Raw genomic sequence first — 26,801 nt, forward strand, 5'->3', positions numbered from 1 at the left:
TGGTAGTAAATATCCCTTTAGTTTCTAAAGTACCTGGACAATTTTCCACTATAATTTCTTGAAATGTGATGTCTCTGTTCTTATTTTAATCATAGATTTCAAATAGTTTAGTAATTCTTAAATTCTCTCCTTGACCTGTTTTCCAAGTCACTTGTTTTTCTTTGAAGTATTTCATATTAACTTTTAATTTCCCCCCCAATCTTTTCACTTGATTTTACTGTTTTTTGATGTCTCTTGGAGTCATTAGCTTCCACTCGACCAATTTGGCCTTTTAAAAGGTCTGGGTGAAGAGGGAGGGGAATGTTCCCTTTACTGAAGTTGTGTTCCCTTTAAAATTATCACTCTGAGATTGTGTACCCTTTTCTGATCTCAGAGATCAGGATTTCCCAGGCTCCAAGAAGTCTAGAGACAGGGCCCATCCTCCCAGGATAAGGGAAGCAATACCATTCACGGACAAATCAACTCTCATAGAAATTTTAGATTCTCATTCAATTGAGGATTCCTGGTCTGATCAGCTTGGGCTCTCCCAACCCCCACCAAGATACTCAGTGTAACAGTTTCTTCTTCTTCTTTTTTTTTTTAAATTTTTAAAATTTTATAATTATAACTTTTTTTTTGACAGTACATATGCATGGGTAATTTTTTACAACATTATATATTGCACTCACTTCTGTTCTGATTTTTCCCTTCCTTCCCTCCACCCCTTCCCCTAGATGGCAGGCAGTCTTATACATGTTAAATATGTTATAGTATATCCTAGATACAATATATATATATATATGTAGAACTGAATTTCTTGTTGTACAGGAAGAATTGGATTCAAAAGGTAAAAATAACCTGGGAAGAAAAACAGTTTACACTCATTTCCCAGTGTTCCTTCTCTGGGTGTAGCTGATTCTGTCCATCATTGATCAATTGGAACTGAATTAGATCTTCTCTTTGAAGATATCCACTTCCATCAGAATACATCCTTATACAGTATTGTTGAAGTGTATAATGATCTTTGGGTTCTGCTCATTTCAGTCAGCATCAGTTCATGTTAAAAAAGCTTTTTAATTTGATGTAATCAAAATTTTTTATTTTGTGATCAATTATCATCTCTAGTTCTCCTTTGGTCACAATTCCTTCCTCCTCCACAAGTCTGAGAGATAAACTATCCTATGTTCCTCTAATTTATTTATGTTCTTTTTCTTTATGCCTAAATCATGAACTCATTTTGATCTTATCTTGGTATGTGGTGATAAGTGTTGGGCCATGCCTAATTTCTGCCATACTGATTTCCAGTTTTCCCAGCAGTTTTTGTCAAATAATGAATTCTTATCCCAAAAGTTGGGATCTTTGGGTTTGTCAAATACTAGATTGCTATAGTTATTCACTATTTTGTCCCGTGAATCTAACCTATTCCATTGATCAACTAGTCTATTTATTAGCCAATACCAAATGGTTTTGGTGACTGCTGTTTTATAATGTAGTTTTAGATCAGGTACAGCTAGGCCACCTTTATTTGATTTTTTTTTTTTTTTTTCATTAATTCCCTTGAATTTCTCGACCTTTTTGTTCTTCCATATGAATTTTGTTGTTATATTTTCTAGGTCATTAAAATAGTTTCTTGGAGTCTGATTGGTATAGCACTAAATAAATAGATTAGTTTAGGGAGTATTGTCACCTTTATTATATTCTCTTGGCCTATCCAAGAGCACTTAGTGTTTTTCCAATTATTTAAATCTGACTTTATTTTTGTGGCAAGTGTTTTGTAATTTTGCTCATATAATTCCTAACTTTCCTTTTGTAGATAGATTCCCAAATATTTTATACTACTGACATCTTTGTATCTCTAGCTGTTGGATTTTGTTGGTGATATATGAAAATGCTGAGAATTTATGTGGATTTATTTTGTAACTTTGCTAAAGTTGTGAATTATTTCTAATATGTTTTTAGTAGAATCTCTGGGGTTCTCTAAGTGTTTGCAAAGAGTGATAGTTTGGTTTCTTCATTACCTACTCTTAATTCCTTTAATCTTTTTCTGGACTCTTATTGTCGAGGCTAGTGTTTCTAATACAATATTGAATAGTAATAGTGAGAGTGGGCAACCTTGTTGTACTCCTGATCTTACTGGGAAAGGTTCCAGTTTATCCCCATTACATATGGTGCTTACTGATGGTTTTAAATAGATGCTCCTGACTATTTTAAGGAATAGTCCATTTAATCTTATATTCTCAAGTGTTTTCATTAGGAATGGATGTTGGATTTTGTCAAATGTTTTTTCTGCATCTACTGAGATGATCATATGGTTTTTGTTAATTTGGTTATTGATATAGTCGATTATGCTAATAGTTTTCCTACTGTTGGACCAGCCCTGAATTCCTGGTAGAAATCCTACTTGATCATAGTGTATTATCTTCGGGATTATTTTCTATAATCTTGTGGCTAATATTTTATTTAAGATTTTAGCATCAATATTCATTAGGGAGATTGGTCTATAATTTTCTTTCTCTGTTTTCAACCTACCTGGTTTAGGTACCATGTCTGTGTCATAAAAGGAATTTAGTAGGACTCCTTCAATCCCTGTTTTTTCAAAGAGTTTATATAACATTGGAGTTAATTGTTCTTTAAAGTTTGGTAGAATTCACATGTAAATCCATCTGGTCCTTGGGATTTTTTCTTAGGAAGTTGGTTAATAGCTTGTTCTATTTCTTTTTCTAAGATGGGACTGTTTAACCAATTTACTTCTTTCTCTGTTAATCTGGGCAAGCTATATTTTTGAAGGTATTCTTCCTGTTCATTTAAGTTATAGAATTTATTGGCATAAAGTTGGGCAAAGTTACTCCTGATTATTGTTCTAATTTCCTCTTCATTAGGGGAAAGTTCTCCCTTTTCATTTTTAAGATTAACAATTTGATTTTCCTCTTTTGTTTTTTAAATCAGATTTACTAAGGGTTTGTCTATTTTGTTGTTTTTTTCATAGAACCAACTCTTAGTTTTATTAATTCAATAGTTTTTTTTTTTACTTTCAATTTTATTAATCTCTCCTTTTATTTTTAGAATTTGAAGTTTAGTGTTTGTCTGGAGTTTTTTAAACTTCTTCCTTTTCTAGCATTTTTAGTTGCAAGCCAAATTCATTGACCTTCTTTATTTCTATTTTATGCAAATAGGCCTCTAGAGATATAAAATTTACCCTTATTACTGCTTTGGCTGCATCCCATACATTTTGGTATGATGTCTCATTATTACCATTTTCTTGGGTGAAGTTAATAATTATGTCTATGATTTGCTGTTTCACGCAATCATTCTTTAATGTGTGATTATTTAGTTTCCAATTATTTTTTGGTCTATTTTCCCCTGGCTTTTTATGGAATGTAATTTTCATTGCATTGTGGTCTGAAAAGGATGCATTTACTATTTCTGCATTACTGCATTTGAGTTTGAGGTTTTTATGTCCTAATATATGGTCAGTTTTTTTTATAGATTCCATGAACTGCTGAGAAGAAAGTGTACTCTTTTCTGTCTCCATTTAGTTTTCTCCAAAGATCTATCATCTTTGAGTGCAAGGTTGAGATCTCCCACTATTATAGTTTTGCTGTCTATTTCTTCTTGAAGCTCTCTTCATTTGTCTTTTAAGAATTAGATGTTACACAATTTAGTGCATATATGTTTAATATTAATATTGTTTCATTATCTATGCTATCCTTTTGCAAGATATAGTGCCCTTCCTTATCTCTTTTAATTAGATCAATTTTTGCTTTTGCTTGATCTGAGATGAGGATGGCTACCCTTGCTTTTTTGGCTTCACCTGAAGCATAGTAGATTCTGCTCCAACCTTTTACCTTTACTCTGTATGTATCACCCTGCTTCAGGTGTGTTTCCTGTAAACAACATATTTTAGGATTCTGACTTTTAATCCAGTCTGCTAACCGCTTCCTCTTTATGGGGGAGTTTACTCCATTCACATTGATGGTTAAAATTACTAATAATGTATTACTTAACATCTTGTTAACCCCTGCTTATTCTTTTCTCCTTTCTTTCCCCCTTACCTCCCTCCCCAGTATTAAACTTGTGAGCACCACTTGCTTCTCACAGCCTTCCCTTTTTAGTATCCCTCCCCACCTTAGAGTTCCTTCCCCTATTTTACCCCTTTTCTTCACAATTTCTGTATTCCCTTCTACTTAGCTTACTCCTTCCCTTTTCACTTTTCCCCTCCCACTTTTCAATGAAATTGAAGGAGTTTCACCACAAATCAAATATGTCTATATTTTTCTCTTTAAGCCAATTCTAATGAGAATATGATACACACTATGTTCATCCTCCTCCATTCTTTCTCTCAGATATAACAGGTTACTTTTGTCTCTTTGGAATACCACCACTTTGCCCTTTTTCTGGTACAATTTCCTTCCATCTCTAATTTCTAGAACAAATTACACATGTATTCTTTATATGTCCTTATGGGAGAAATATAATTCTCAAGATTTCTTTTTACCTTTTTAGGAATCTCTTGAGTTTTATATTTGGAGATCAAACTTTTTGTTTAGATCCGGTTTTTTCATCAAGAATAGATGAAATTCACTTATTTTGTTGAATGCCCATTTTCTTCCCTGGAAAAAGATGTTCATTTTTGCTGGGTAAGTTATTTTTGGCTTCATACCAAGTTCCTTAGCCTTTTGGAATATCATATTCCAAGCCCTTTGATCCTTTAATGTGGATGCTGCTAGATCCTGGGTAATCCTTATTGTGGCTCCTCCATATTTGAATTGATTTTTTCTAGCAGCTTACAGTATTTTTTCCTTAATCTGATGGTTCTGGAATTTGGCCACTATATTTCTTGGTGTTTTGATTTTAGGGTCTCTTTAAGTAGGTGATCGATGAATTCTTTCAATGTCTATTTTACCTTCTGTTTCTAAAACATCTGGGCATTTCTCTTTGATAATTTCCTGGAGAATAGTGTCCATGTTCTTTTTTACATCATATTTTGCAGGGAGCCCAAAAATTCTCAGATTGTCTCTCCTGGATCTATTTTCTAGGTCTATTGTTTTCCCAAGGAGGTATTTGACATTTTTTTCCATTTTTCTGGTTTTGCTTGACTGATTCTTGGTGTCTTCTCGAGTCATTCAATTCTATTTGTTCAATTCTGCTTTTCAATGATGTATTTTCTTCGCTCACTTTCTTTATATATTTTTCTAATTATCCAATTGAATTTTTAAGTGAGTTGTTTTGTTGTAGGGAATTTTTTTTTTCCTTTTCTCCAATTTGATTTTTTAGAGAGCTATTTTCTTTTTCCAACTCACGAATTTTGTTTTTCAAGTTTTTGATTTCTTTATCCACTCTATCTTTAAATGAGTGGGATGACTTAACCAGACTCTTTTGCCAAGCTTCCCTTTCCTTTTCCCATTTTTCTTCTAGCTCTCTTGTGAGAGCCTTTTTGATTTCTTGTATGAGTGTTTTGTGTATTGAAAGCAGATCATATCTCCCTTTGGGGATTCATCTGGAGATAGTCTGTTTTTAGTCTCCTCAGGGTTTAAAGTCTGCTCTTTATCCATATAGAAGCTGTCAATGGTTAGAGTCCTTTTTAATTTTTTACTCATTTTGTCAGAGATGAATCAAAGAAAATAAACTAACAAGAAAAACAAATGTACCCTGCTTTTTTTGGGGGGGGCTGGATGGTGTTATCCGGCTTCCTCTATGGGCTGCGGGGGGCAGCAGTGTGGCACTAGCAGGACAGCAATGGCTGCGCTGCGTCTGCGCTCTGAAACTCTGAGACTCTGAGGCTCTAAGACTCGCTGAGACACCAGATCCCAAGAGACCCTAGCTTTTTGGGGTTATAGTCTTTACCTCCTCTATTTCCAGCTTCTCTGCTGATCCTGGCTTGCTGCCAAGACAGAATATCCACACTGTGGTAAAGGTTATTCCCCAGAAATGGCAGAGATAGTACCCCTCCCCCCTCCAATCTGTGCAGTGTGAGCTGCCTGTGAAGCTCTTGCTTCCTGCCCTCAGCCTGCACCTGATCTGGTCATCCCCACCCCAGAGCAAAAACAGACCTTTTCTGGGGAATTTCAAGGATGTCTTTTGTTGGTAATTATTTGTTGATTTTTTTTTTTTCCAATCAAGCACTAATTCTGAGGCTTGTCATGAAATAAATTCTGAGAGCAAAGACAGAGACTAAATAGGTGTGTGTCCTCTCCGCCATCTTGGCCAGAAGTCCTATAACAGCTTCTTTCAGCTCAGTTCTTTGCAGAAGGCCTATGGTAGCTTGCTCAGCTGCTAGGACTCTACCTGCTGATTCTCTTAGTGTAAAACTGCATTTCTTTTGCCACTATAGAAGTCAGTCCCTTGACAGAACTGGTTTGTATCCAACAATAAACTTTCATTTTACAATTAATAATTTGAGAATAAGTGAATTCTTTCATTGTAAATCTGCGGCTGCATAAAGGGGATTTTAACAACTTTCTTATTTCCACTAACCTCATTACCACCAGAAATTGAGGGCATTTAAACCTCATCATGGGGATATACAAGTTTTCAGTACTTTGAAATTAATGTCATCTAGGAAAAGTTTGGTCATTACCCTTTTGATTCTTATCCAGTAATGATACCTATTCCTTGGTCACTAATGCCACACCTTTCCTCACTGGAACTATGTAATGAAACTGCCAAATAGCACCTGATTCTGAGCCTGGAATTTCTTTCTGATCAAGTGTTCTGACCCCTTATCATCTCTGCCATTGCCTAGACCCATAGCCAGTGTCATAGTAGTCTGTGCTGTGCTTCTAGGCAGCCCCTGTTATCTACAGTACTCTTCTATCTTTCTAAGCCTCAGGTTATAACTATTCCCTCTTAATGTTTGATGGGATAAAGGTCTTTATCCATTTTAGACATCATTAGACTATCAGGAGCCTCTTCAGTACCTCCCATTATGTTATCCTAGGTGCTTCCCCCCATTAGGTCATGTCCATCCAGGTATCTCCCCAATTATGTTATTGTTCTTGTTACCCTATCTTGTATCTGACATTTGTGACTGGATTCTTTGAGAATTTTTAATAAGTTTTATAAGAAGTACAAATCTTATTTTTAAATGTATTAATGGCAAAAGGGGAAAGGTTTGGAACAAAATGATGATATCCCCTCCTTTCTCAGGGTCTCTCTTTTCCATGGCCTGCAATCAAAAATATTCCTCTTCCCCTTCCATGTATGCCAGCATTGGATTGCTATTTTTCCTTTACTTTCTCTTATAGTGGCATGCTGATCCCAGAGACTTTGTGTTTCTTTTTTGATGCTGCGATATCTTCTTGACTGAACTCTCTAGTATAGATAGTAACATGGAGAAGAAGAAAAAACAGAAACCTTAGACTTTTTGTCCCCTTTTTGGAATAATGAAATCATGAGTCTCAGTGATCTCATCCATGTGACACTCTTATCTTTACACATTTCACAGTGGTTCTCCTAATAGCTGATGATAGTAAGTAGATGAGCCAGAATAGGAGCAGGAATATCAAGGGCATAACACAGATGATAGCTCTTCTGGAACAGTCAGTCGTTCTTTGTTGTGTATCCAGATCAGTTATAGTGAAGTGACTAAAGACTTCATAAGCCACTTCCTGGGAAGTTGGCATTCACTATTCCCTAGCTCATCCATCAAAACTTCTGCTCCTCCTTAGAGGACCATTAAGGGAAAAATACAAACTCTTTGCCCTTTTGGAGGTCTTCTCTGTCTATTCAAAGACTCCAAATTAGCAAGTCAGCTAGAGGATCCCCCTTCTTCCAAATAAAATATATAACATCATAGTTTTGCAATGATAATTTCACCTCCCCCATACTATTCAAACCAAGGGACTTCTTTCTTCTTGGTCTTTTTGTTCCTAAGATGCCATCAACTCCATTCCATCGGGATGGACTGCATCCCAATGTGCTATATGGTCCCAAAAACTGTGCTATATAAGGTACCTGTGATCAGTAAAAGATTAACAAGCTGCCTTTGCCAGCTACTGTCTTTTTTTTCTTGACCTCCCCTAGTCCTTTTCTTCGTCTGCTCTTCCCTTCTGGTGTGCCTTTTGGACCACCCACCACCCCACTGTTGGTCTTTATTCTGAATTTCTTCACACATTTTTTTTTTTTTTTCTAAAGATACTACAATTCATGGTACTATGAAACTTTTTTTCTTATCTGATGTAGGGAGAGGAGTTGATGTATTTTTTGTATTTTACTGCCACTTTTAAAGTGTACCACTATCACTCAGCAACCACATCTCCCTTAAAGTTCAGTAATCCTGCCATTTATACTTTCTCGTCTTTTTCAACCTCCCCCGTAAATTCAGCTCCCTAGATTAGTCTTCTTTATTCCAGAATATTTTGACTTTTTACTTCTTCAGCCTTCCAAATATGCTTTCTGTCTTTGTTCTCTTTCACCCCTGTATTAGGAGCAATAAATAAGTTAAACTTAGTTTAGATACCTCTACCTTCAGTTGAATTTGCTACTAATGCTGGGATTTCTTATTACAAACTTGTCTGAGAGAGATAGTTATCTGTTCCAGCTTATATGGGTACATTCTAATAATAGTGAAGCAGTATAGTTTAAGGTAAAGATCTAGATTTGGAATCACAGGACCTGGATTTGATCTCATCTTTGCCTTTTCTGAACTTTGTGACTTCATGCAAGTTATTTACTTCTGGACCCAGTTTGCTCACGTATAAAATGAAGTGGTATATCTAATTGTTCTCTAAGGTCTTATCTTAAGTTGATAATCTTGTGAACTCAAACTTTTGAAGTTTTTTCCATCATCATTTACCAATTACAAATTTTTAAAAATGATATCTAAGTATCTTAGCTCTAAAGGCTTCCCCATAAATATACCTAGGATGGATGTTACAGTAAACTGCAGTGATTACAGAACAGAGGGCAAAGGAATTTAAAATCAGAACCAGATTGCCAGGCAAAGAATCAGAAGTAACAAGTCCAGAACCCAAATCTGAAATCTGAAATAAAATTGAGTGTAGCTGATGTATTCCATAGCTTTGGGCAACTGACCTTGTTAGGGTATAGCTTTTTTGAACCTACCTGCTGAATTCTCTGGGCCATAGGTTCTTTTTACTCAGCATTTAGAAAAAAGACTCAGCCCAACTCTTGGCATTCTTATTAAGTCCTACTTTGATTTCTAGCTCCTGTAGTTTGTGCTTCCAAAGGTTGTTCTGTTTGGTGATATGAAGTCTATCTTTTTTTTTTTTTTTTTTTTTTTTTAAGCCATTTCTCTTCATTTTGCTAAAAATCTTGTTTCCTGGGAGAGTATCCAAAGCCAAGAGCTCGTGCTTAAAGCTCCTTGACTTGTGATGTGTCTCTTGGCTTCTAATTCCCATATTTGGAGTCAAAGTGGTGTTTCCTACCAGAAATGCCACAGAGCTTCCCTTTCTTGTAGGATATGATTAGACCCATGTGAGTAGTAGGTGATCTGGCTTTTTCTGGCAGCTTTAGTAAAATTACTCATTTAGCTTTACCCCTCTTGTTTCTGAGCCCTCTCCAAGCTTCAACAGTAATTTAAACAAAAAATCAGATCCCAAATCAGATTTTAAAAAAACCAAAACTCATTATTTTTTCCTCAGTAGGGATGCAAAATAACCTTCTTTAGCAGTTGAGGAAACCTGAGAGCAGTTAAAACCTGCAGATTGTAGCCCTACTAACTTTCTTCTATTTCAAGTAAATTCTCTTTCCTGTCTCAGTCCCATCACTTGCCCCCAAATTGTAATGCATGACATCAGTAGTCAGTGTGTAAAATGTATGTTAAACTGAACTACATTATACTCATAACAGAAATATAATTGTACTATGAAATATAAAAAGATCTAGAGGAAGGATGACATGTAGCATGTTAGGATAATCCTCAATAAAACATCTGGAGGACAATGGACAAGTTCACATGGAATAAGAATGCATGGATAGCTTGCTTTTCTACCATTGGAGGGATTCATGTTGATGAGATCACAAATCTGTGTTAATTTTTAACATCCAAACAAGTGGTTGATGAGTTTTAATGAGATGGATGTAAATGATTATTTGTAAAAATAATTTCCATTCCTTTCCAAATAGAACTCATCTTTTCATCAAAACCTGTGGTTTCTCTATTAAAGAGATATCCCTAGTAATAAAATCATTATTCAATTGTTTGCATATTTTGTTTTTGACTTGATTTGTGATGTCATCAGTAAAGGGAACTCCCAGTGAAGAATTCCTTTCCTATATTGAGCAGCGCTTTTTCTGCAGCTTGTGGTTTATGAAGGTTGTCCTAGAGCCCTATAGGGGAGTAACTCAGGGTCCCCTAGATAGCCCATGGCCAATGTGAGACCTGAACCCTGTTCTTCCTAATTGTGAAACAAGCACTCTTTCCACTATGCCACACTTTAAATCCAAAGTACTTTATCGATCTTAAGTCAGGCTTTTTGACTTCCTATATGGAAAGGACCTGAAAAGAGTTCAGAATTCCAATCTGCCACGTACCAATTTTGCCCTTGCTGTTCCTAAACTGGGCCCAACCTCTCAGGCCTTTTCCCCATGGGCTGTCTCTGTGGGTAGAGAGGGAGGCCTCAGGGTTGAGGAGCAATGTCTCTTTTCTTCTCTCTCTCAGAAACAGAAGCTGGCTCTCTTGGTCTTTTAGGAATGTGGGCTCTGTGGCCATGGGGGGCAGCCTGGCGCCTAGCATTCCATTATGAAAAACTCTAACACTGGTTGCCCACAATGGCTGGGAAGTTAGCTGTGGCTTTGGAAAGGTTAGCCTTAAAGACCCCAGGGGCCTTGGTTAGCAACCTAAGAGTCATCTTTGTGTGGGCCTTTTCCAGCTCTTGTTAACCAGATCTGCTAAGGTGACAGGGGCTGTTGTTGTTCAGTCAATTCAGTCATATCTGACTCTTTGTGGCTCCATTTGGGATTTTCTTGACAAAGACTGCAGAGATTTGCCATTTCCTTCTCTGCTTCATTTTGCAGATGAGGAAACTGAGGCAAACAGGGCGAAGTGACTTTTCCAGGGTTACATGGCCAGTAAGTGTCTAAAGGCAGATTTGCCTAGTGATCTATGACAGTGCCACCTAGCTCCTCTGTGCAGGGGTTGAGGCACTCCTAAAAAAAAGTGGTAAGCAATGTGCTGGGTACATAGTAATTATAAGACCTGTCCTTTCTCCAAAGCTTCATATTCCCAGGGAAGTGGAAATTATCCTTTGCCTTCTCTTGCCTAAGACCAGCTAGCATTAGGAAGAGGACAAAGATAAATTGAGGAAAAAAATCCATGTGGGAGACAGAAAAAAGGAACTAAAGGGGACTAGGTAGCTATAGGATGGAAAGCATCACTTCTAAAAGAGAAGGGCCAGTGGTTTTCCAGTATATGGGTTTAGATGGGAAGAAAGTCTTATAGAAAATTATAGAAAATATGGTACCCCAAATAATCCTTTTCCTTTAAAGTTGTCAGGTAAGCAAGCAAGACATGTGTGATTCTCTTTTCAAAGCAGTTAAAAACACAAAACAAAGCCCTGGCTGGGGGGTGAGGAGGAGGTCCTGAGAACTCAGAACAGAGTAAGGAAAAGATTAATTTTCTTTATGGCTACAAAGTCTGGAGTGCCAGAGCCCCTCTGTAAGCTGATACCAAAGTCTGTCTGAGACCTCTCCTGAAAAAAATGAGCCTTTTCCCATTATCCTTCTTTTCACTTGCTCTCCATCTCAGGTCACCTGTTTCTCCTCTGGCAACCAAAGCAGGCAAATAGAAAGGAGTCTGGCTGTTTTGTTAGGGGAAAGACTGGCAGATGGTAAGCTTCCTCCGGGTCTGAGGAAAGCTACAATCAGCTCCTTTACCCTTTAGTTAGGCCCGGCTCCACTGGGCTTTCTCAAAGCCACTGAGGTGTCCCACCCACACGACCTCACTGGTTTAACTTTCTGAAATTACTCAGTTGGACCACAAATGGAGCTGGCTGTGCCTTGTAATTTGTGTTGTCTTTGCTGACAGTCAGGAGTGACTCTCTCCCTTCCTGTGTCCCCAGGGTGAGCAAAGGGAGGGGGCCTCGTGAAGGGGAAGGAAGGGTGGGCCAGACTGGTGGATGTCTGAGGGAGCAGCCAGTTCAGTAGTGTCCTGGTTTTTGCCAAAGCTCTAATTTGGCTCTTGCTCCTCCCTGCACTGAATGGAGACCCTAACATGGATGGGTCTGGGGCAGCATATTTTCTGGGATTATTCAACTCAATACCTCATTTTAGGGGCATAGATTTTTGAAAGGTGGTGACAAGTAGTCTTTGGGACTTTGTGTAGTCCTTTGCCAAAGTAGACAATTGCTAAGGATTGGTGCACAGAGTGTAAATTCAGTACTATTTTTCCTACCTCCTCATAGCACTTTATAGTACTTTCCTATGAAGGAAGTAGTGATGACAGTGCATCCCAGCCACAGTTGCCAAGAGCCATGGACAAATTAGAGTAAAGACTTAAAGGACCATCTCTTCCATGAATAGACATTTCGCAAATTAGGAGAGTTCAGGACACCTGAAAGAGATGTAACAAGAATGACATTTCTGCTTTCCAGGAGACTATAGACCTCTTCTTGAATGCTTACTACATCTTTGGTGTGCCTGCTAAACATGGAAGAGGTTGGGGAGGGAGATTATGTCCACTGCCTTAGTCCGAAAAAGAAGATCGGGGCTTCATTTACCTTTGGAGAAGCTTCTAATCATCGTTTTTCTCAAGTCAAGAAACTTGACTTGGTTGAAGTGAGCAGCTCCTGTTCATCCCATGTGGGTGTAAGACACAGTGATCTATAGTTTTAGGCTGAGGAATCTCATCTATAGATAATAGTTCCTATGTAGTCTTCTTAATACAGTAATTGCCTATAGAAATGGTCAGCGGGGGGCAGCTAGGTGGCGCAGTGGATAGAGCACCAGCCTTGAATTCAGGAGGACCCGAGTTCAAATCTGGTCTCAGACACTTAACACTTCCTAGCTGTGTGACCCTGGGCAAGTCACTTAACCCCAGCCTCAAAAAAAAAAAAAAGAAAAAAAAAAAAGAAATGCAGAACTCAAGCGATGTGAAAATATATGTGAAAATACATGTATCACCTATGACAAATTACTTGCTAGCTGGAGAGGGGGGATAGGATGTAAGTCAAAAAATGTGAGGAAAATGTAGGGAAAAAGTCATAAAAAATGAATGTTGAAAATCCTCTTTGTATGTAACTGGAAAAATAAAATAAAACAAAATTTACCAAAAAAACAAAACAAAACAAAAAAACCGAGAAGCTCAATGAACATATAAATACTTAACATGAATAACAAAGAGCAAAATGAGCAGAAGTAAGAAAGCACCATATATAGTTATAGCAGTATTTAAGAATGATTTTGACTTGTTATTCTTTTATAAATATTCCAAATAATTCTAAGGGTTGATGCTATCTGTATCCAGAAAAAGAACTGATAGATATATACATGTAGATCTGTGTGTGTGCGCATGTGTATGTGTGTGCAAACAAATAAAATTATACATCCCTCTGTGCCTTTTAAAAAAAAAAAAAAGGTCAGCATAAGGGTGGCTTATAGTAGTACCAATTGCCATTTTTCTCCCCTCTCTAGCTTACTTGGATTCAACTTCTCTAGCAACATGGCTTACTACTAAACTGAAATGAACAGTTGGAAGATTCTTGTTTATAGGTTCTCCAAAAATATGGCTAAAGTATATACTTCTCTTCTTAATCTATAGCCTGTGGAGCGAGAGACAGTGGTGTGCCACCCAGATCTGGAGGATCTGTTCCAGGCCTGGCCAGCAGAGCTTCCTGATGAATTTTTTGAGATCACTGTGGATGATGTGAGGAGACGCTTGGCTCAGTTGAAAAGTGAAAGGTGAATCTTTGATTTTCCATCTGCCATCTATCTTCTTTTTCCTTACTCTCCAATTTTTATATACTGTTACATCTATCCTGTGTTCCCCAAAAAGCCTCAGGTCCTACTTCCAAAGGCTGTAAGTAGATGGGGAAAAGGTATATGTACAAGAATGTTTTTCCTCTTCCAGAAAGGATATACTTTCTTCCTAACTGTATTTTGAAAAAGGACATTGAGCTATGGGATCTAATGCTTTTTTAAATGACACCTCATAGATGTCCTAATAGGTGATACCTATTAGTATGTCCAGGGATCTGCCTGGGGAAAAAGGATGTGATGGAACTCAGGGAGAACACAAATCTTTCCTAGATATGCTTCATAGATCATGCTAGCATTTTCCATATATAATTAGAACTTCTTTATGGGTAGAAAGGAGTAAATTTTCCGGGGTCAGGACAAATAAAATGAACCCCAGAAATAGCTTTAACTTGAGAGCTTTTTGTGAAAGAGTGAAACTTGAAACCTCTTTTCCTGCTTTCTACTTCCTATATCCCTCTGTTTTACTTCCATCTCAGGAAGCGCCTAGAAGAAGCACCATTGGTGACCAGATCTTTGCGAGAAGCTCAGATGAAAGAAAAACTAGAGCGCTATCCAAAGGTATGGGAGGTTGGGCCCTAGGAGAATTCAGCCAGTCCTCTTCAGGACTAAGCTTTGAATGGGGTTGGGATCTTATGAGGACCTAGTTGAGTGATTTTATAATATTATGTAGCAAAAACCATAGAGGAATGAATTAGCTGCTGGCAGGAAATGGTGGTTTCTATGGTCTGTATTGCCCTAGGGTGTTTTTTTTCCTTCTTTTTTTGTCAACCTCAGAAGTTTTAAGAAAATTAGGAGACTAAGAAATAGATTATTCTTCTATGTGACTGGGCTCAGGGTTTTTGGGGTTGGCTGCTACTATTCCTCATGATAATCTGAGTTTGCTATTTGGGGGGTGGGCTGTCTCTGTTGGCCTAGATTGCACTGAGAATTCTATTCCCTGACCGATACATCCTACAAGGCTTCTTTCGCCCAAATGAAACAGGTAGGCTACAAAATCTTTTAGTAGTATTTTTAGATTTTATGAAACTTCTCCTTCCCATGTCTTAATTTCTCATACTATGTTGGTTTGTCCAAGAACCTTGATGAGAAAAGACCCTAGATAGTAGAGCTAATAGAATAGTTATACAAGGTCTAACCTAAGTGAGAAGAATAATAGTGAGACATGGATTGGCTGGGTGCCTTATTAGTTGAGGGAAGATTGAAGCAACCCATTTAGAGTGGAAGGAAAAGAAGTGAAGGGGGGAAAGCAAATTGGAGTTAGCCCAGTTTGGAGATCATTGGAATAATCCATATGAGAAGTGATGAGGACCTGAACTGGAGGTATGGTATGAGAAAGTAACAGTGATTAGATGTAGGAGCTGTTGTAGAGTTAGATATAGCAGGATATGGCACCTGATTGAGTATGTGGGATCCAGAATAGTGGTAAGTGCTAGCAACACTGAGACGATAAACCTGGGGGCCTGGAAGAAGAGGGATATATTCGGAAGAAAGATGAGTTTTATTTTGGATATGTGGAGTTTGAGATTTCTCTGAGATATCCAGTTTGAAATGACCAGTAGACAGTTAGTGATAAGCATCATAAGCTCAAGGGAGAGACTGGAGGTAGTTCTGTAGTTCTGCAAATTGTCTGCATAGAGATAACAAACACATGAGATTGATGAAGACAGCGTAGAAAGAGATTCTTGAGAAACACCTAGAGATAAGTAGTATTAAGTAGTATGATATGAATAAGCCACTAATGGCATACTGAGAAGTAGCTAAATAGGAAGAAAACTGGAGAAAGTAATATGAAAACCCAGAGAAGAAACTATATTGAGGATGGAAAAAAGGAGAATTAAAAAAAGACATTTAGATTTAGCAGTTAAGAGATCATTATTAATTGATTAGAGGAGCTTTACTTCTGATGAAGTTAGAAGCTAGAATACAAAAGATTGAGAAGTTAGTGAAAGTGAGAGATAGATATGTAATGTAGATAACTTTATCTTGTCTTTTGACTGAGAAAGGGAGAAAATAATGTAATATTTTAAGAGGATGGAAGGGTCTTTTGAAGGCTTTTCTTAATAAAGAGACTTGGGTATGTTTGAAAAGCAGAGAAGATAGAAAGACAGAAGATGGAGGAGGAAAGAATATATGGAGAAAGAGGAGGAGAAGGTGAAAGAGGGGATACATTGAGAATATGTTCTGAAAAAGATTGGGGGATTGAGAGTTTGTGTTGGCAAGAAAAGCATGTCAGCTCATTATCAGAGATCAAATGAAAGGAGAGAATGGGGGTGTTATTGAGGATGGTTAAGGTTATTATTGTACACTAATGCTTTTTTCTTCATCCTTATCTAGTTTTACCTTCCTGTTACTTAGCTATCTACTCCTGTATCAGAGAAATTTAACCCTATACAGACTTTTATTTTAATCAAGGAGCAGGATGGAAATCTGTATGCTAAATAGTGCAAATTCAGGATATAGTTAGTTAGTGGGATTGCTTCAGTGTAGCAGAAAGAGAGGAAAAATAGAGCAGATAAAGAGAGCTCAAAATTAAGGTATACATTGCAAAGAAGATAGAGGAGTATACTTTGGTGAAGACATAATTTGGCATTCTCTCATAGCTCCCAGCATTGCTGCCTTTCCAAATAAAAACCTTGACATTTTGGTAGTAAAGGAGCCCCTGCTGCTTAACAGCTGCCTTTCTGTGCTGCTTCCCTGCACTCCAAGGAAGAGTATACTTAGATTGTGTGAGATGAAAAGGGTTCAAATTCTTATTGTTGATGCTTGGATTAAATGAGAAAATGAAAATTTCATTGCTACCTTGGACCAGAAAGGATTAGACCTGCCTATTTTGCAACACAGTGTTACTGATAGACTTCTCAAAAGGTTAATTTCTGAATTCTGCAAGCTGATATTGTAAGGCCGATGGAGGATCCAGAAAAAATGTCTCAAGCCAGATTCACCAGCCTCTTCCTATTTTTCTCCTAAAGGAAAACGGAGAGTTTTAGGGAGCTCAGATCTTAAAATTTGTTTCTGATTCTTTGTAGGCAAGTCATGAGTCTGTCCTGCTAAAATACTGATGTATCTTTCCCTTTTAATCCTTTTTTCATCTTGTCCTACAGTAGGAGATTTGCGAGACTTTGTGAGAAGTCACCTGAGAAATCCTGAATTGTCCTTTTACCTGTGTAAGTTCTTTCTTAATTTCTTCCTCCTCCCTTAAATCCCTTCTATTTCTGAAATAATAGTAGGAAAGTTGCCTTATGTAGTAGTTTTCCTTTCCCAAATCTTCTGTTGCTTAGGGGAATTACCAAGGGAGAGCAAGGACTAATTTGTATGAGTCCTTTCTAAGAAAGGGACTTACTCTGAATCTGTTTTCTTTCCTCTATACAGAAGATAGGATGCTGCCAAGTGATGGTTTGGACCAATTTGGGCACAATCAGTAATTCCTCCATTCTGTTTTACCTCTATATCTTGGCTTCTTTGTTTTGGGAGCTAGAAAGAGTGAGGGCAGAGGTTACTCTTAATCTAATCAACTTTTTCTCTCCACAGTCCTTGCCCCTCCAAAAACTATCCTGAGTGACAACACGCTGACTCTCTTCCAGGTACCAGGGCTGTTCCCCAATCTGGGTGTTGGTTGATAGTGGGTTATCCAAAGTGTGCCAAATAGTATCCTAGCTCAATTAAAAGACTGCTAAGGGAATGTCCCATATATGCTTTAGTGGTTACCAGATATAGCAGGTAATGTCACAGCTAGTTGGATTGACTTTCCTCTGTGGTACTAGGGCCAGTTTCATGTCTTATCTGTCTATTCCTTCTGAGTACAGACTCTGCCTCTGGTTTCTCATAGGAGTCTGCCCATTGGGCTACAGTCTCTCAGCTGGGTTAGGAAGGTCTGCTGCTGGATGAGGCTCCAAGTACTTGGAAAGAAAGTTAATGGCAGCTTGTTTGCCAAGTATATAATAAAGCCTTTTAGAGGCAGATTGAATTAAAAAGGGATTAGGCCCACTCTGAAGTTATTTAGAATGGAGTTTTATAAAAATCCTCTACTTCCTCCCTGGGCCCCACTAAAGGGGATGAGTTTGTAACTGTTGTCCAGTCCCAAGAGCTGGGACACACTGATGTGCATAGAGTCCCTGAATAGAATCAGAAAGACTGATTCTAGGTTTTTACTTGGGCTTATGTTTACTTTCTGTCCCTTATTTTATGGGACTCAACTTACCCTGGCATTGGGGTTTTCTCTTGCTTGGCTAAGTTTGGTTGATTTACAGGGCACCATGTACCCTCAGGATCCACTTGAAGGAAGTAGGTGTTGTCATCAGCCTTTCTTCCTTGGATATTAGGGCTTTGCAGGGTACCTTCCCAGGTCACAAATGTTTAGAAGTTAATTTTAACTAATGTTGCCATTTCCATTTCTTTTCCCCCTTAACCATGGGGTCAAGGTAAGAAGCAGTTGGATCCCAATCCTACTAGTAACTGGCACCCTGAGCTAGAGAGGAATGTTTCTAAAGCATTTTCTTCCTTGCCCCTCCTTACCCCATACTCCTCCAAGAGTTTCTTCATGTATTTCCCCAGCATAGCTGCCTTAATGATTTCCTTTTCAAAGCCAATACAGATATTTTAATTAATAACAGCTATTAACCCCTTTCAAATGACAGATGATTACTCCATGGGCCTTTGAAGCAGGAGGTACCTAAATTTGAAGTGGGGATGATTTATGAATGGGGAGCCTCCCGTTTTTTCTTTTATCTTTTGAAGCATGACCACTATGGGGAAAAGGGTACTGCCCTGAGCGGAAAATAAAGGGGAAAATGATAAAGTTGATGAATAAGAACCCAAATAAAGATGTTTCATGGAAAGGGAATGAATGGAAATGATCTTATAATGAAGAGGGAAGGGATGGGTAAATATTGAAAGGGAGGTTAGGCTAGGACAGCTAATGGCCAAATAGGTAAGAGTTCTGGGCCTGGAGTCAAGGAGATCCTCTTTGTGAGTTCAGATCCAGCCTCAATCCTCTGTGACTGTAAGCAAGTTACTGCACCCTGTTTACTTTAGTTTCTCATCTATAAAATGAGCTGGAGAAGGAAATGTAAAACCATTCCAGTATCTTTGCCAAGAAAACCCCAAATGGGGTCACAAAGAGAATATGACTGAAAAACAACTCAAGAAAAGGAGCCCAAGATCTGTAGTGGGGGAGGGCTCTGCTTTTCTTTTAAACCTTGTCTTAATATATTTCCTTCCCTCCTTATGTGTTCATAAGTTGAGCTTCCCTATATATATCCAGGAAACTTTCATATGTCTCCCTTAACTCTGCTCAATTTTCCCCTTTTCCACCAGACTTCATGAGCAGGTACCTACTCCTCTCCCTAGTCTCTCTGCTTGGCAGCTAGCTTGTTGATAAACATTTAATTTGGAAGATGCATCATTGTAGAGTGTGGACTAGAGCTCTGGGCCCCATGACCCATATGGTTCCAATTAGGAGGCCCCAGACTTGTGGAGTCCATTGGACACTGAACTTACTCTTCCATCACCCCATCCCACCTGGAGAAGCCTGATTCCAGGTGACACTTTGCTCTCTACTACCAGCAACCATCTCCTTTCATCTGTCAGCTTTGCCCCCAATCAGCAGAGGGGGCCAGCCAGACCTGGCACCACTTCTGCCAGGAGTATGTTCCTTCCTGCCAGAGATCAGAGTGCTGGCAGTGACTAAAGGGAGGTCTTTCTCCTCCTGGTGAGTGGTAGGCGAGGAAGCTGAGGGGGCTTTCATTTCCTTGGCAAGTTTGTTGTTGTTGGCTGGTCTCCCCTTCTTCCCCTCCCCCCCTTCTTGCTAGTGGCTGGTCCTGATTGAGAGGAGGCTTCGGAAGGCTCTTGCATACTCCAGGAAAGGGACATTTGCCTTGGGGAAAGACAAACTTATAGGGATTTGTCTTGTAAGATTTGAATAATGTTAGAGTTTGCTGGGGAGAGGGACTGGGTGTTATGGGTGAGGGGGATTGGGGATGGTGAGTGTATGATAAAGAGGTTTGTAGCAATCCTTGCCCCCCAACTAAACACATGTACACATACACACATTCTTTATCTTCTAGCCTTTCCCATGGAACTTGAGACACCTAAAGAGCTGGCTTAATCTCTATAGGTTCTCCCTCATCTCATGCCTTCTCCACCCATGCAGCCTCTCCCATGGTGTCTGACTTCCAAAATGGATGTTATCCTTGATGGGGCTTTGATGCCTTTCTCCATGAAGTTCAGCATTTTCTTTCAATTCATTATTTGTCCTGAGGATACTTTTCCTTTATGAAGAGAAACTGAGGCCTGAAACAGAGGAATGGATCCCTCCCAACCTGAGTCCAGCCCTGTGATCTCATCATGGATTGTGCTAGAGTTGAGGGCAGGGAAACAGCTATTGAAGGGTATGGTGGTCTGTTTCTGATTAAGTTTTAAACAAAGGTAGTAGGGACCTTTGTTCTTTTTACCTTCATGTGCCCAAACTATTCCCACAATCAGAATGATAGAGGAATACTCCCAGAAAAGTGCAGCATTTGTCCCCTTCCTTACTCCTTTAGCTTCCAGCTTAGAACTGTTTAGCTCTTGCAAGCATCTCTGGCCTCCCACTACTGCTAAGATTTTGCTCTCTTACCTTTGCTTACTATGGAGATTTTTGGTTTCTTCTTGCTCTTAAAATCTGCTTTGAGTTCTTGATAAGCCTTTTTTCCTTTTTCCTTTGTCCTGTACCTAGCAACACTATTAAGGGTCAAAGAGATTCTGCTAATGAGCTGACTTCTTGAGCTATTCCATCACTCCCATGTCTGTAACTTAGTATTCCTAAAGAAAGAGTATTTTAGCAGATTTGGGGTGATAGGAAGACTTCAGGGTCACTCAGCCGGAAGTAAGGATCTAGATCTTCTTTCTAGATACTAATGGAGAAAGTATACTTTGCTTATTCTCAAGAAAAATTCTGTTTCCAGTTCTAGTTTTCATAGAATCCTAATATAATTCTGGCCATAGTATAGGCAATCGGTAATTATTTTATACTAAGAAACAAAAAGGTATGGACCTAAACTAGAAGAAGAGGAATTTAGGTTAGTCCCAGTGAGAACTTCCTGAACCAAATCATCTGCTTTAGAATGAATCAGTAAAGGTGTTTCTGAGATATCTTTTTCTTGATGATCTTTAGGAATTCTTATAGCCTATAGTTTACTCTTTTCAAGTGAGTCTAAGACTCACAGAATAGCATATAGAAGGCTGAACAAGGTTTGAGGGTTATTAAAGGAATCTGGAATTTTTGGTTAAAGAATAGGTATTGCGTCAAAGCCTTTCTTTTCTTTCATGTAATTGGGTTGCTTATATGTCCATATTCCTATTTAACATTTTTTCTCCCAACCCTCCAAAGTCGTTCTGAGGGCTAACGGGAAATACCATCTTTATAGTTTTTTATAGAAGTTAACTCTTCTGTGGAATCTGTCTTTCTCTGCCCCTGTCTCTTTCTCCCTCTCTTTTTTTATGTGCTCATTACTGAGTACCTGAGCAAGATCTTGGGAAAGGAAGGAGATAGGATACAGACGTCCATTCCTCATTTCCAAAGCTTTCTTGGTGATATCTCCTTTTTTTTTTTTTTCCTTCCTGGTGTCTAGGAGCAGACATCACTTGCTTGAGGGCTGTAAACTTGGGCCAGTTAGATTTTGAATGGCATATGTGTATAATCCATTGCACATTATTTGCATGTGTGTGTGTGTGTGTTCTGTGTATATATATATTCTTTATTTTTTTTCTCCTTTTTTCACATTTCTTCAGGTCAGGTGGAATTCATGAAATCCTAAAGAATCTGGGCTTTGAAGTCCAATATAATGATAATGATACTGTATGTAGCTCAGGAGTCTTTCATCCATGGATCTCAAAGCACTTTCTTAACACTAATTAATTGTGCCTCCTTTCTCACATGCCTTTAGGGAGTTTCCTGTTTTCCACAGAGTGCATGTATGATTACTCTGGCTCATTTTACTATAAAAAAAGCAAAGGGAGGTTGTTGGAAGACAACAAAAGAGCTGTAAGAGAAGTTGTTTCAGGATCAAGGGACTAAAAAGTGGACTGTCATTCTGTGAGGCCAGACACTTATTTGGGCTATTCATTCCTCTGTCCTAGTAGCCTCCTTACTGTCTGCCTTGCCTGTTTTCCTCAGACACTTGCTGTCCACAAAGAACCAAAGAAAGAAATTGTGTTTCCAGCTTGGATAAAGAATTGAGCACACTTGGAAATCTTTGGACAAACTTGGTATCCCTGGGGAGCTAGAAGCAGCTACCCAGGGCTAACAGGGAGACAGGGCGTCATATGACATCTGGCAAAACAGTTGTTGCCTCCCCAGACCCAACAGTCCTAGCTCTAAAGAAAAGAGTGGATTTAACTGTCAATGTAGGTGTGAGGGGAAGAGAAAATCCTTCAGAAACAGTTGCCAGCTTTCCTTAATGTCACTGTTATTCCCTGAGCTTGTAATTCCTAGTCAGTCACATCAGCCAGACTTGTTCAAGACAGACCTTTTCAGCAGAGGATTCTGTTCTTTCTTCAGTGATTCCAAACTTTCTTATTATCCTTGCTAATAGAGTAGTTTGGTCTATGGGTAAAAAAATCATTTTCGTTGTACTTAGGAATTTGTAATATGAAATTATTTCTCTTCATATGCACTTTTCTAGTTATGTTTGGCTTAGGTAAAATGCTGGATGAAGCAAAGGCTCTGTTTCAGCTTAACCACTATGGAATTCAAATTTATCTTTCCCACAGTGACTTTAAAGGCAATTGATTCTTGCAAAATGTGGCACATGGTTTAAATATGATTTGTGGTTAATTCAGCTAGCTTGAAATTAAGTGGTAGCTGATATACTTTCAGTTAAACAAATGGAATTTAGTATTATTTATAGAACTTTCCACAGATCATTGAACTGAATGAAATCTTCAAAATTAATTTGAATTCCCTGAATAGACACTGCTAGGTGATTGTAGTCCAGGATCCTTCTAGGTGAGAAAAACATCATCCTGAGTGTTAAAAGTCAGCTTTGGTACATCCAGAGAGATAACAATTCTTTTACCTGATAGTATATAGAAAATTCCTTGTTTAGTTCTGGGAGACTTTTAATATCATCCAGAGGAGTATCCCTTTTCTTCTTAAATCTCTACCTTTCCTTCATTCTTTTGTTTAAGGCAGTTGGGGTTAAGTGACTTGCCCACAGTCACACAGCTAGTATCAAGTGTCTGAGGTTACATTTGAACTCAGGTCCTCCTGACTCTAGGGAGACTGCTCCATTTATCGTGCCATCTAACTGCCCCTCCCTAATTCATTAGGATGGTTTGGAAAGGCTTTGGGAGTATGCTTGCCAACCATGTGAGATTTAATTTTGGAGACTTTGCTGGTAGTAAAGGTAGTAAAGGAAGAAGCAGGTAGAGAATTGTTGCAACACTGGTTGGGTCTCTCCTCTTTATTATTCTGGGTTCTGTTGTTCTCTTATACAATCTCACTTGGTGATCTTACTTGCACTGTGAAACATGAAATGTAAGGAGACCTAGAAGAAAGATGGTCCCAGCAAGTTAGGGAGATCTCAGTGGAAAATCCTTGGGAGATGTATGAGCATAATTATCATTTCTAGGTTGATGATTCCCAGATCTAAATATCCAGCTCTAGTCTCTCCCCTGCCCTCCAGTTCCATATCATTCATAGCCTGTTGGATATTTAAATTGGATACTGCCCAGATATCTCAATATGTTCAAAATAAAACGCATATCTTTTCTCCTTTATCCACTCCAGTCCCCAAATTCCTTCTATAGGGAACGCCATTATTCTCCCGGTCCCCAGATTGACAGCTTTATTGTCATCTTTGAATCCTCATATATGTGTGTGTGTGTATTATATATATATATATATATATATATATATATATATATATGTATATATATATATACACACTTTATTTCTACTTCCACAATGTGTCTTGCATATGTCCTTTTCTCTCTTCACACACCCTAATCTCATCAGCTTTCTAATTGATCTCCTTGCCTAAGTCCCTCCCTCCCCCACCTCCATTTCATTCTCCATGAAGTTGCCGAAGTAGTTTTCCTAAATTATAGTTCATGGCTGCCCTTCTTGGGTCCAGCAATAGTGACCTACTTGAACATGACATTTCCCATCTTGGTGCCTCCATACTGTTTGACCCTTTTGCTTGGAATGTTCTCTCTCCTCACTTGCCCTTCTTAGGATCTCTGGGTTTCTTCAAAATTCAGCCCAAAAGGCTGCATTCTGCAGGATACCTTTTCTGAGCCCCTCCCACTGCTAGTGCCTTTCTTTTTAAAGCAAGGATTCTTAACCTTTGTCACATTGTGGCTTTTTTTTGACAGTGTGGGGAAGCTTATGGACTTCTTCTCATAATAATGTTTTTAAATACTTAAAATTACAAAGGAAATGAACTATAATGAAATAATTATCAAAATTTGAAACAAAACAAAACAAGAAGAGTTCATGGACCCCTTTCCCCCTCCTTTTTTCCTAAAATAAGAACCTTGTTCTAAAGTAGCCATTTGTCTACTTTATGAGTCTTATACAATCCTGTTCATATACATGTTATCCTCCCAAGTGGAATGAAAATGCCTGTCAAATCAGGCATTTTTTTGTATTTATTTTGTATCTCTAGCTCTCAGAACAAAACAAATTATAAGAGCTAAGTTCTTGTTGATTGGTTTTCTAGTGCCCCAAGAGAAAGAATATTAATTTCTAGGCATTAGAAACACTTCAGAAGAATCCAGGAGAGTTACTGAATCAAAGTGCTGGATGAGAGAAATTAAATTCTGCATTCCATTTATGAGAATTGGTTTTTCAGGCATTTCCCCAAAGTGCATGAATTTGCTTCTTCCTTTATGCTTAGTGGTCTGTTGTTTCAGTAATATTTCTTATCTGAAATTAAGACCTTTTTCCTGTCTCCCCCTTAACTTTCTCAGTGCTTTTTTTATCCTCTGCAAATTAGTAGGGTTTTCTTGGATCTTTTATTTGATTTAAACTTAAATTCAGAGCCCTTTGAGCAAGGGGGCAAACCTTTCCTCTTTCACTTAGCCTTCCATTCTTACATAATTTCATTTGCCACCTGTATTTCATAGAGGTCCTTCATGATTCTTTTGTCTGTCTGTAAGAATGGACTTTAAGAATAATCTAGTCTCTCCTCTATTCTCTTCCCTTTCTCCCCTACTCTCTTTCCCAATTTACATTGTATTAAAAGTCATAATCCTTTCAGACCCAACTTTACCACTAGAAAATTAATTCTGTCTTAATAAGCCATATGATCTAGAAAAGTAATTTAACCTTTTAACTCTGAGATTCTCTGATGCTATTATATTTTTCTGAGCCTCACTTTCCTTGTCTTTAAAATTGGAATTACTTGTATTACCTATCTGATTGTAAGGAAAGTGTTTTGTAAACCTTACAGTGCTATGTAAATGTATCCTAGACTGAAAGAAATTTTTTGAAATGGTATTGGGATCTGGTAAGGGGAACATGAGACATGGAGGTTGTTTGAGTTTTGTGTGGAGAGCTTTGTGGTATCAAAATAAAATGCCACATTTTAAAAGATTCATCTGTAAATTACAGCAGATGGTTTTAAGGCTATAAAGTGAGGCCCGAGAAGCCAAGGAAACATCACAGCCAAAGCTTTGCAGTAGAAGCAGGAGTCTCAGGTGAGGGCTGGTTAAGGAAAGGAGAGGTTAGTAGAATGGTGGATGGTTGCTAAGTGGTAAAAAAAATTCTGTCCTGCTTTTGGGGGGGACTTAGTTTGCCTGAGGATTGTAGACCCATTTGGTGACTGAGTGAATTACAGAGCCCTTTGTGAGGACTTTTCTGCTATTTTCATTTCTCATCTATTTGACTTGTAAAGCCTTTCACAATTTGGCTTTGACCTGCTATTTTAGCCCCATTATATATCACTCCTTGTGGAACAAAAATCCATCAGAGACAATTTATTAATATGTAAACATTTTTGCATGGAGAGAGATTCAGGCAGGCAGAGTTTTCACCTGTTATGCAGAATCATGCAGCTTCCAATCCAAACTTTTCCCCTGAGGCTGGGGTTAAGTGACTTGCCCAGGGTCACACAGCTAGGAAGTGTTAAGTGTCTGAGACCACCAGATTTGAACTTGGGTCCTCCTGAATTCAAGGCTGATGCTCTATCCACTGTGCCACCTAGCTGCCACCAATCCAAGCTTTATAGATCCTCTAGGTAGTGGTGAATTCAAATCCTTAAACTCTCTCAGTCTCAATTTTCTTATCTATAAAGTAGGAATAATAGTGTCCATCTCCGAAGATTACAAGGATCAAGTGAAATATGCTAGTAAAATGCTTTGAAAATCTAAAAAATACAATATAAATGAAATTTCACAACAAAGTAAAACAAAGATACATAGTTTAAATTTGGTGTTTTTGATTTACTAAATAATGGGGTGCACTTTTGGAAAAAAATATCCCCAAACCAAACTATGCACTTACTTTCTCTTTCAGTCTTCTTCAGAATAAACAAAGGGATACCTTTCCTCTTAGTTTTATAAACAAAAAAATATTCTCACATTCCCAACATTCGATTGTTTACAATAAACAAGATACTCTAGTGATCTAGTCTAGAGAATTAAGATCCCTTCCCCAAAACCGATTGATTGATTCATTCAGCCTTTGATTTAAGGGACACCAAGAACTTATTAGAATAGGATGCTATCCTAATGTTATTTCTTAATGTTTTGTAATATCATTGAGGTCTCAGTGTTCTCTATATTGTCTCATCCTCTTCCCACACTCTACAGTTTAAACAAACTGGCTGTCTGTGCTGATTCACACAAGATACATTCATCTCCCATCCCTCAGCCTTAGCATTGATTGTCCCTAATGTCTGGAACAC

General features: G+C 38.3%; 1 protein-coding gene across 2 annotated transcripts in view; it reads left to right on the forward strand.

Moving 5' to 3' along the window:
- ASPSCR1 (ASPSCR1 tether for SLC2A4, UBX domain containing) overlaps positions 1 to 26,801 on the forward strand; it is a 142,357-nt gene that overhangs the window by 108,169 nt on the left and 7,387 nt on the right. For both annotated transcript variants that reach the window (XR_012481113.1, XM_074260468.1), the window contains exons 8-12: positions 13,697 to 13,836; positions 14,391 to 14,472; positions 14,830 to 14,896; positions 17,016 to 17,078; positions 17,443 to 17,495. Coding sequence is in view for 1 of the 2 variants with exons in the window: in XM_074260468.1 (XP_074116569.1) it covers positions 13,697 to 13,836; positions 14,391 to 14,472; positions 14,830 to 14,896; positions 17,016 to 17,078; positions 17,443 to 17,495 (405 nt within the window). In the remaining variant the exon portion in view is untranslated. The remainder of the gene's footprint in view (positions 1 to 13,696; positions 13,837 to 14,390; positions 14,473 to 14,829; positions 14,897 to 17,015; positions 17,079 to 17,442; positions 17,496 to 26,801) is intronic.

Source organism: Sminthopsis crassicaudata, chromosome 4 (genome assembly GCF_048593235.1).
Source record: "Sminthopsis crassicaudata isolate SCR6 chromosome 4, ASM4859323v1, whole genome shotgun sequence".
NCBI classification, from domain to species: Eukaryota; Metazoa; Chordata; class Mammalia; order Dasyuromorphia; family Dasyuridae; genus Sminthopsis; species Sminthopsis crassicaudata.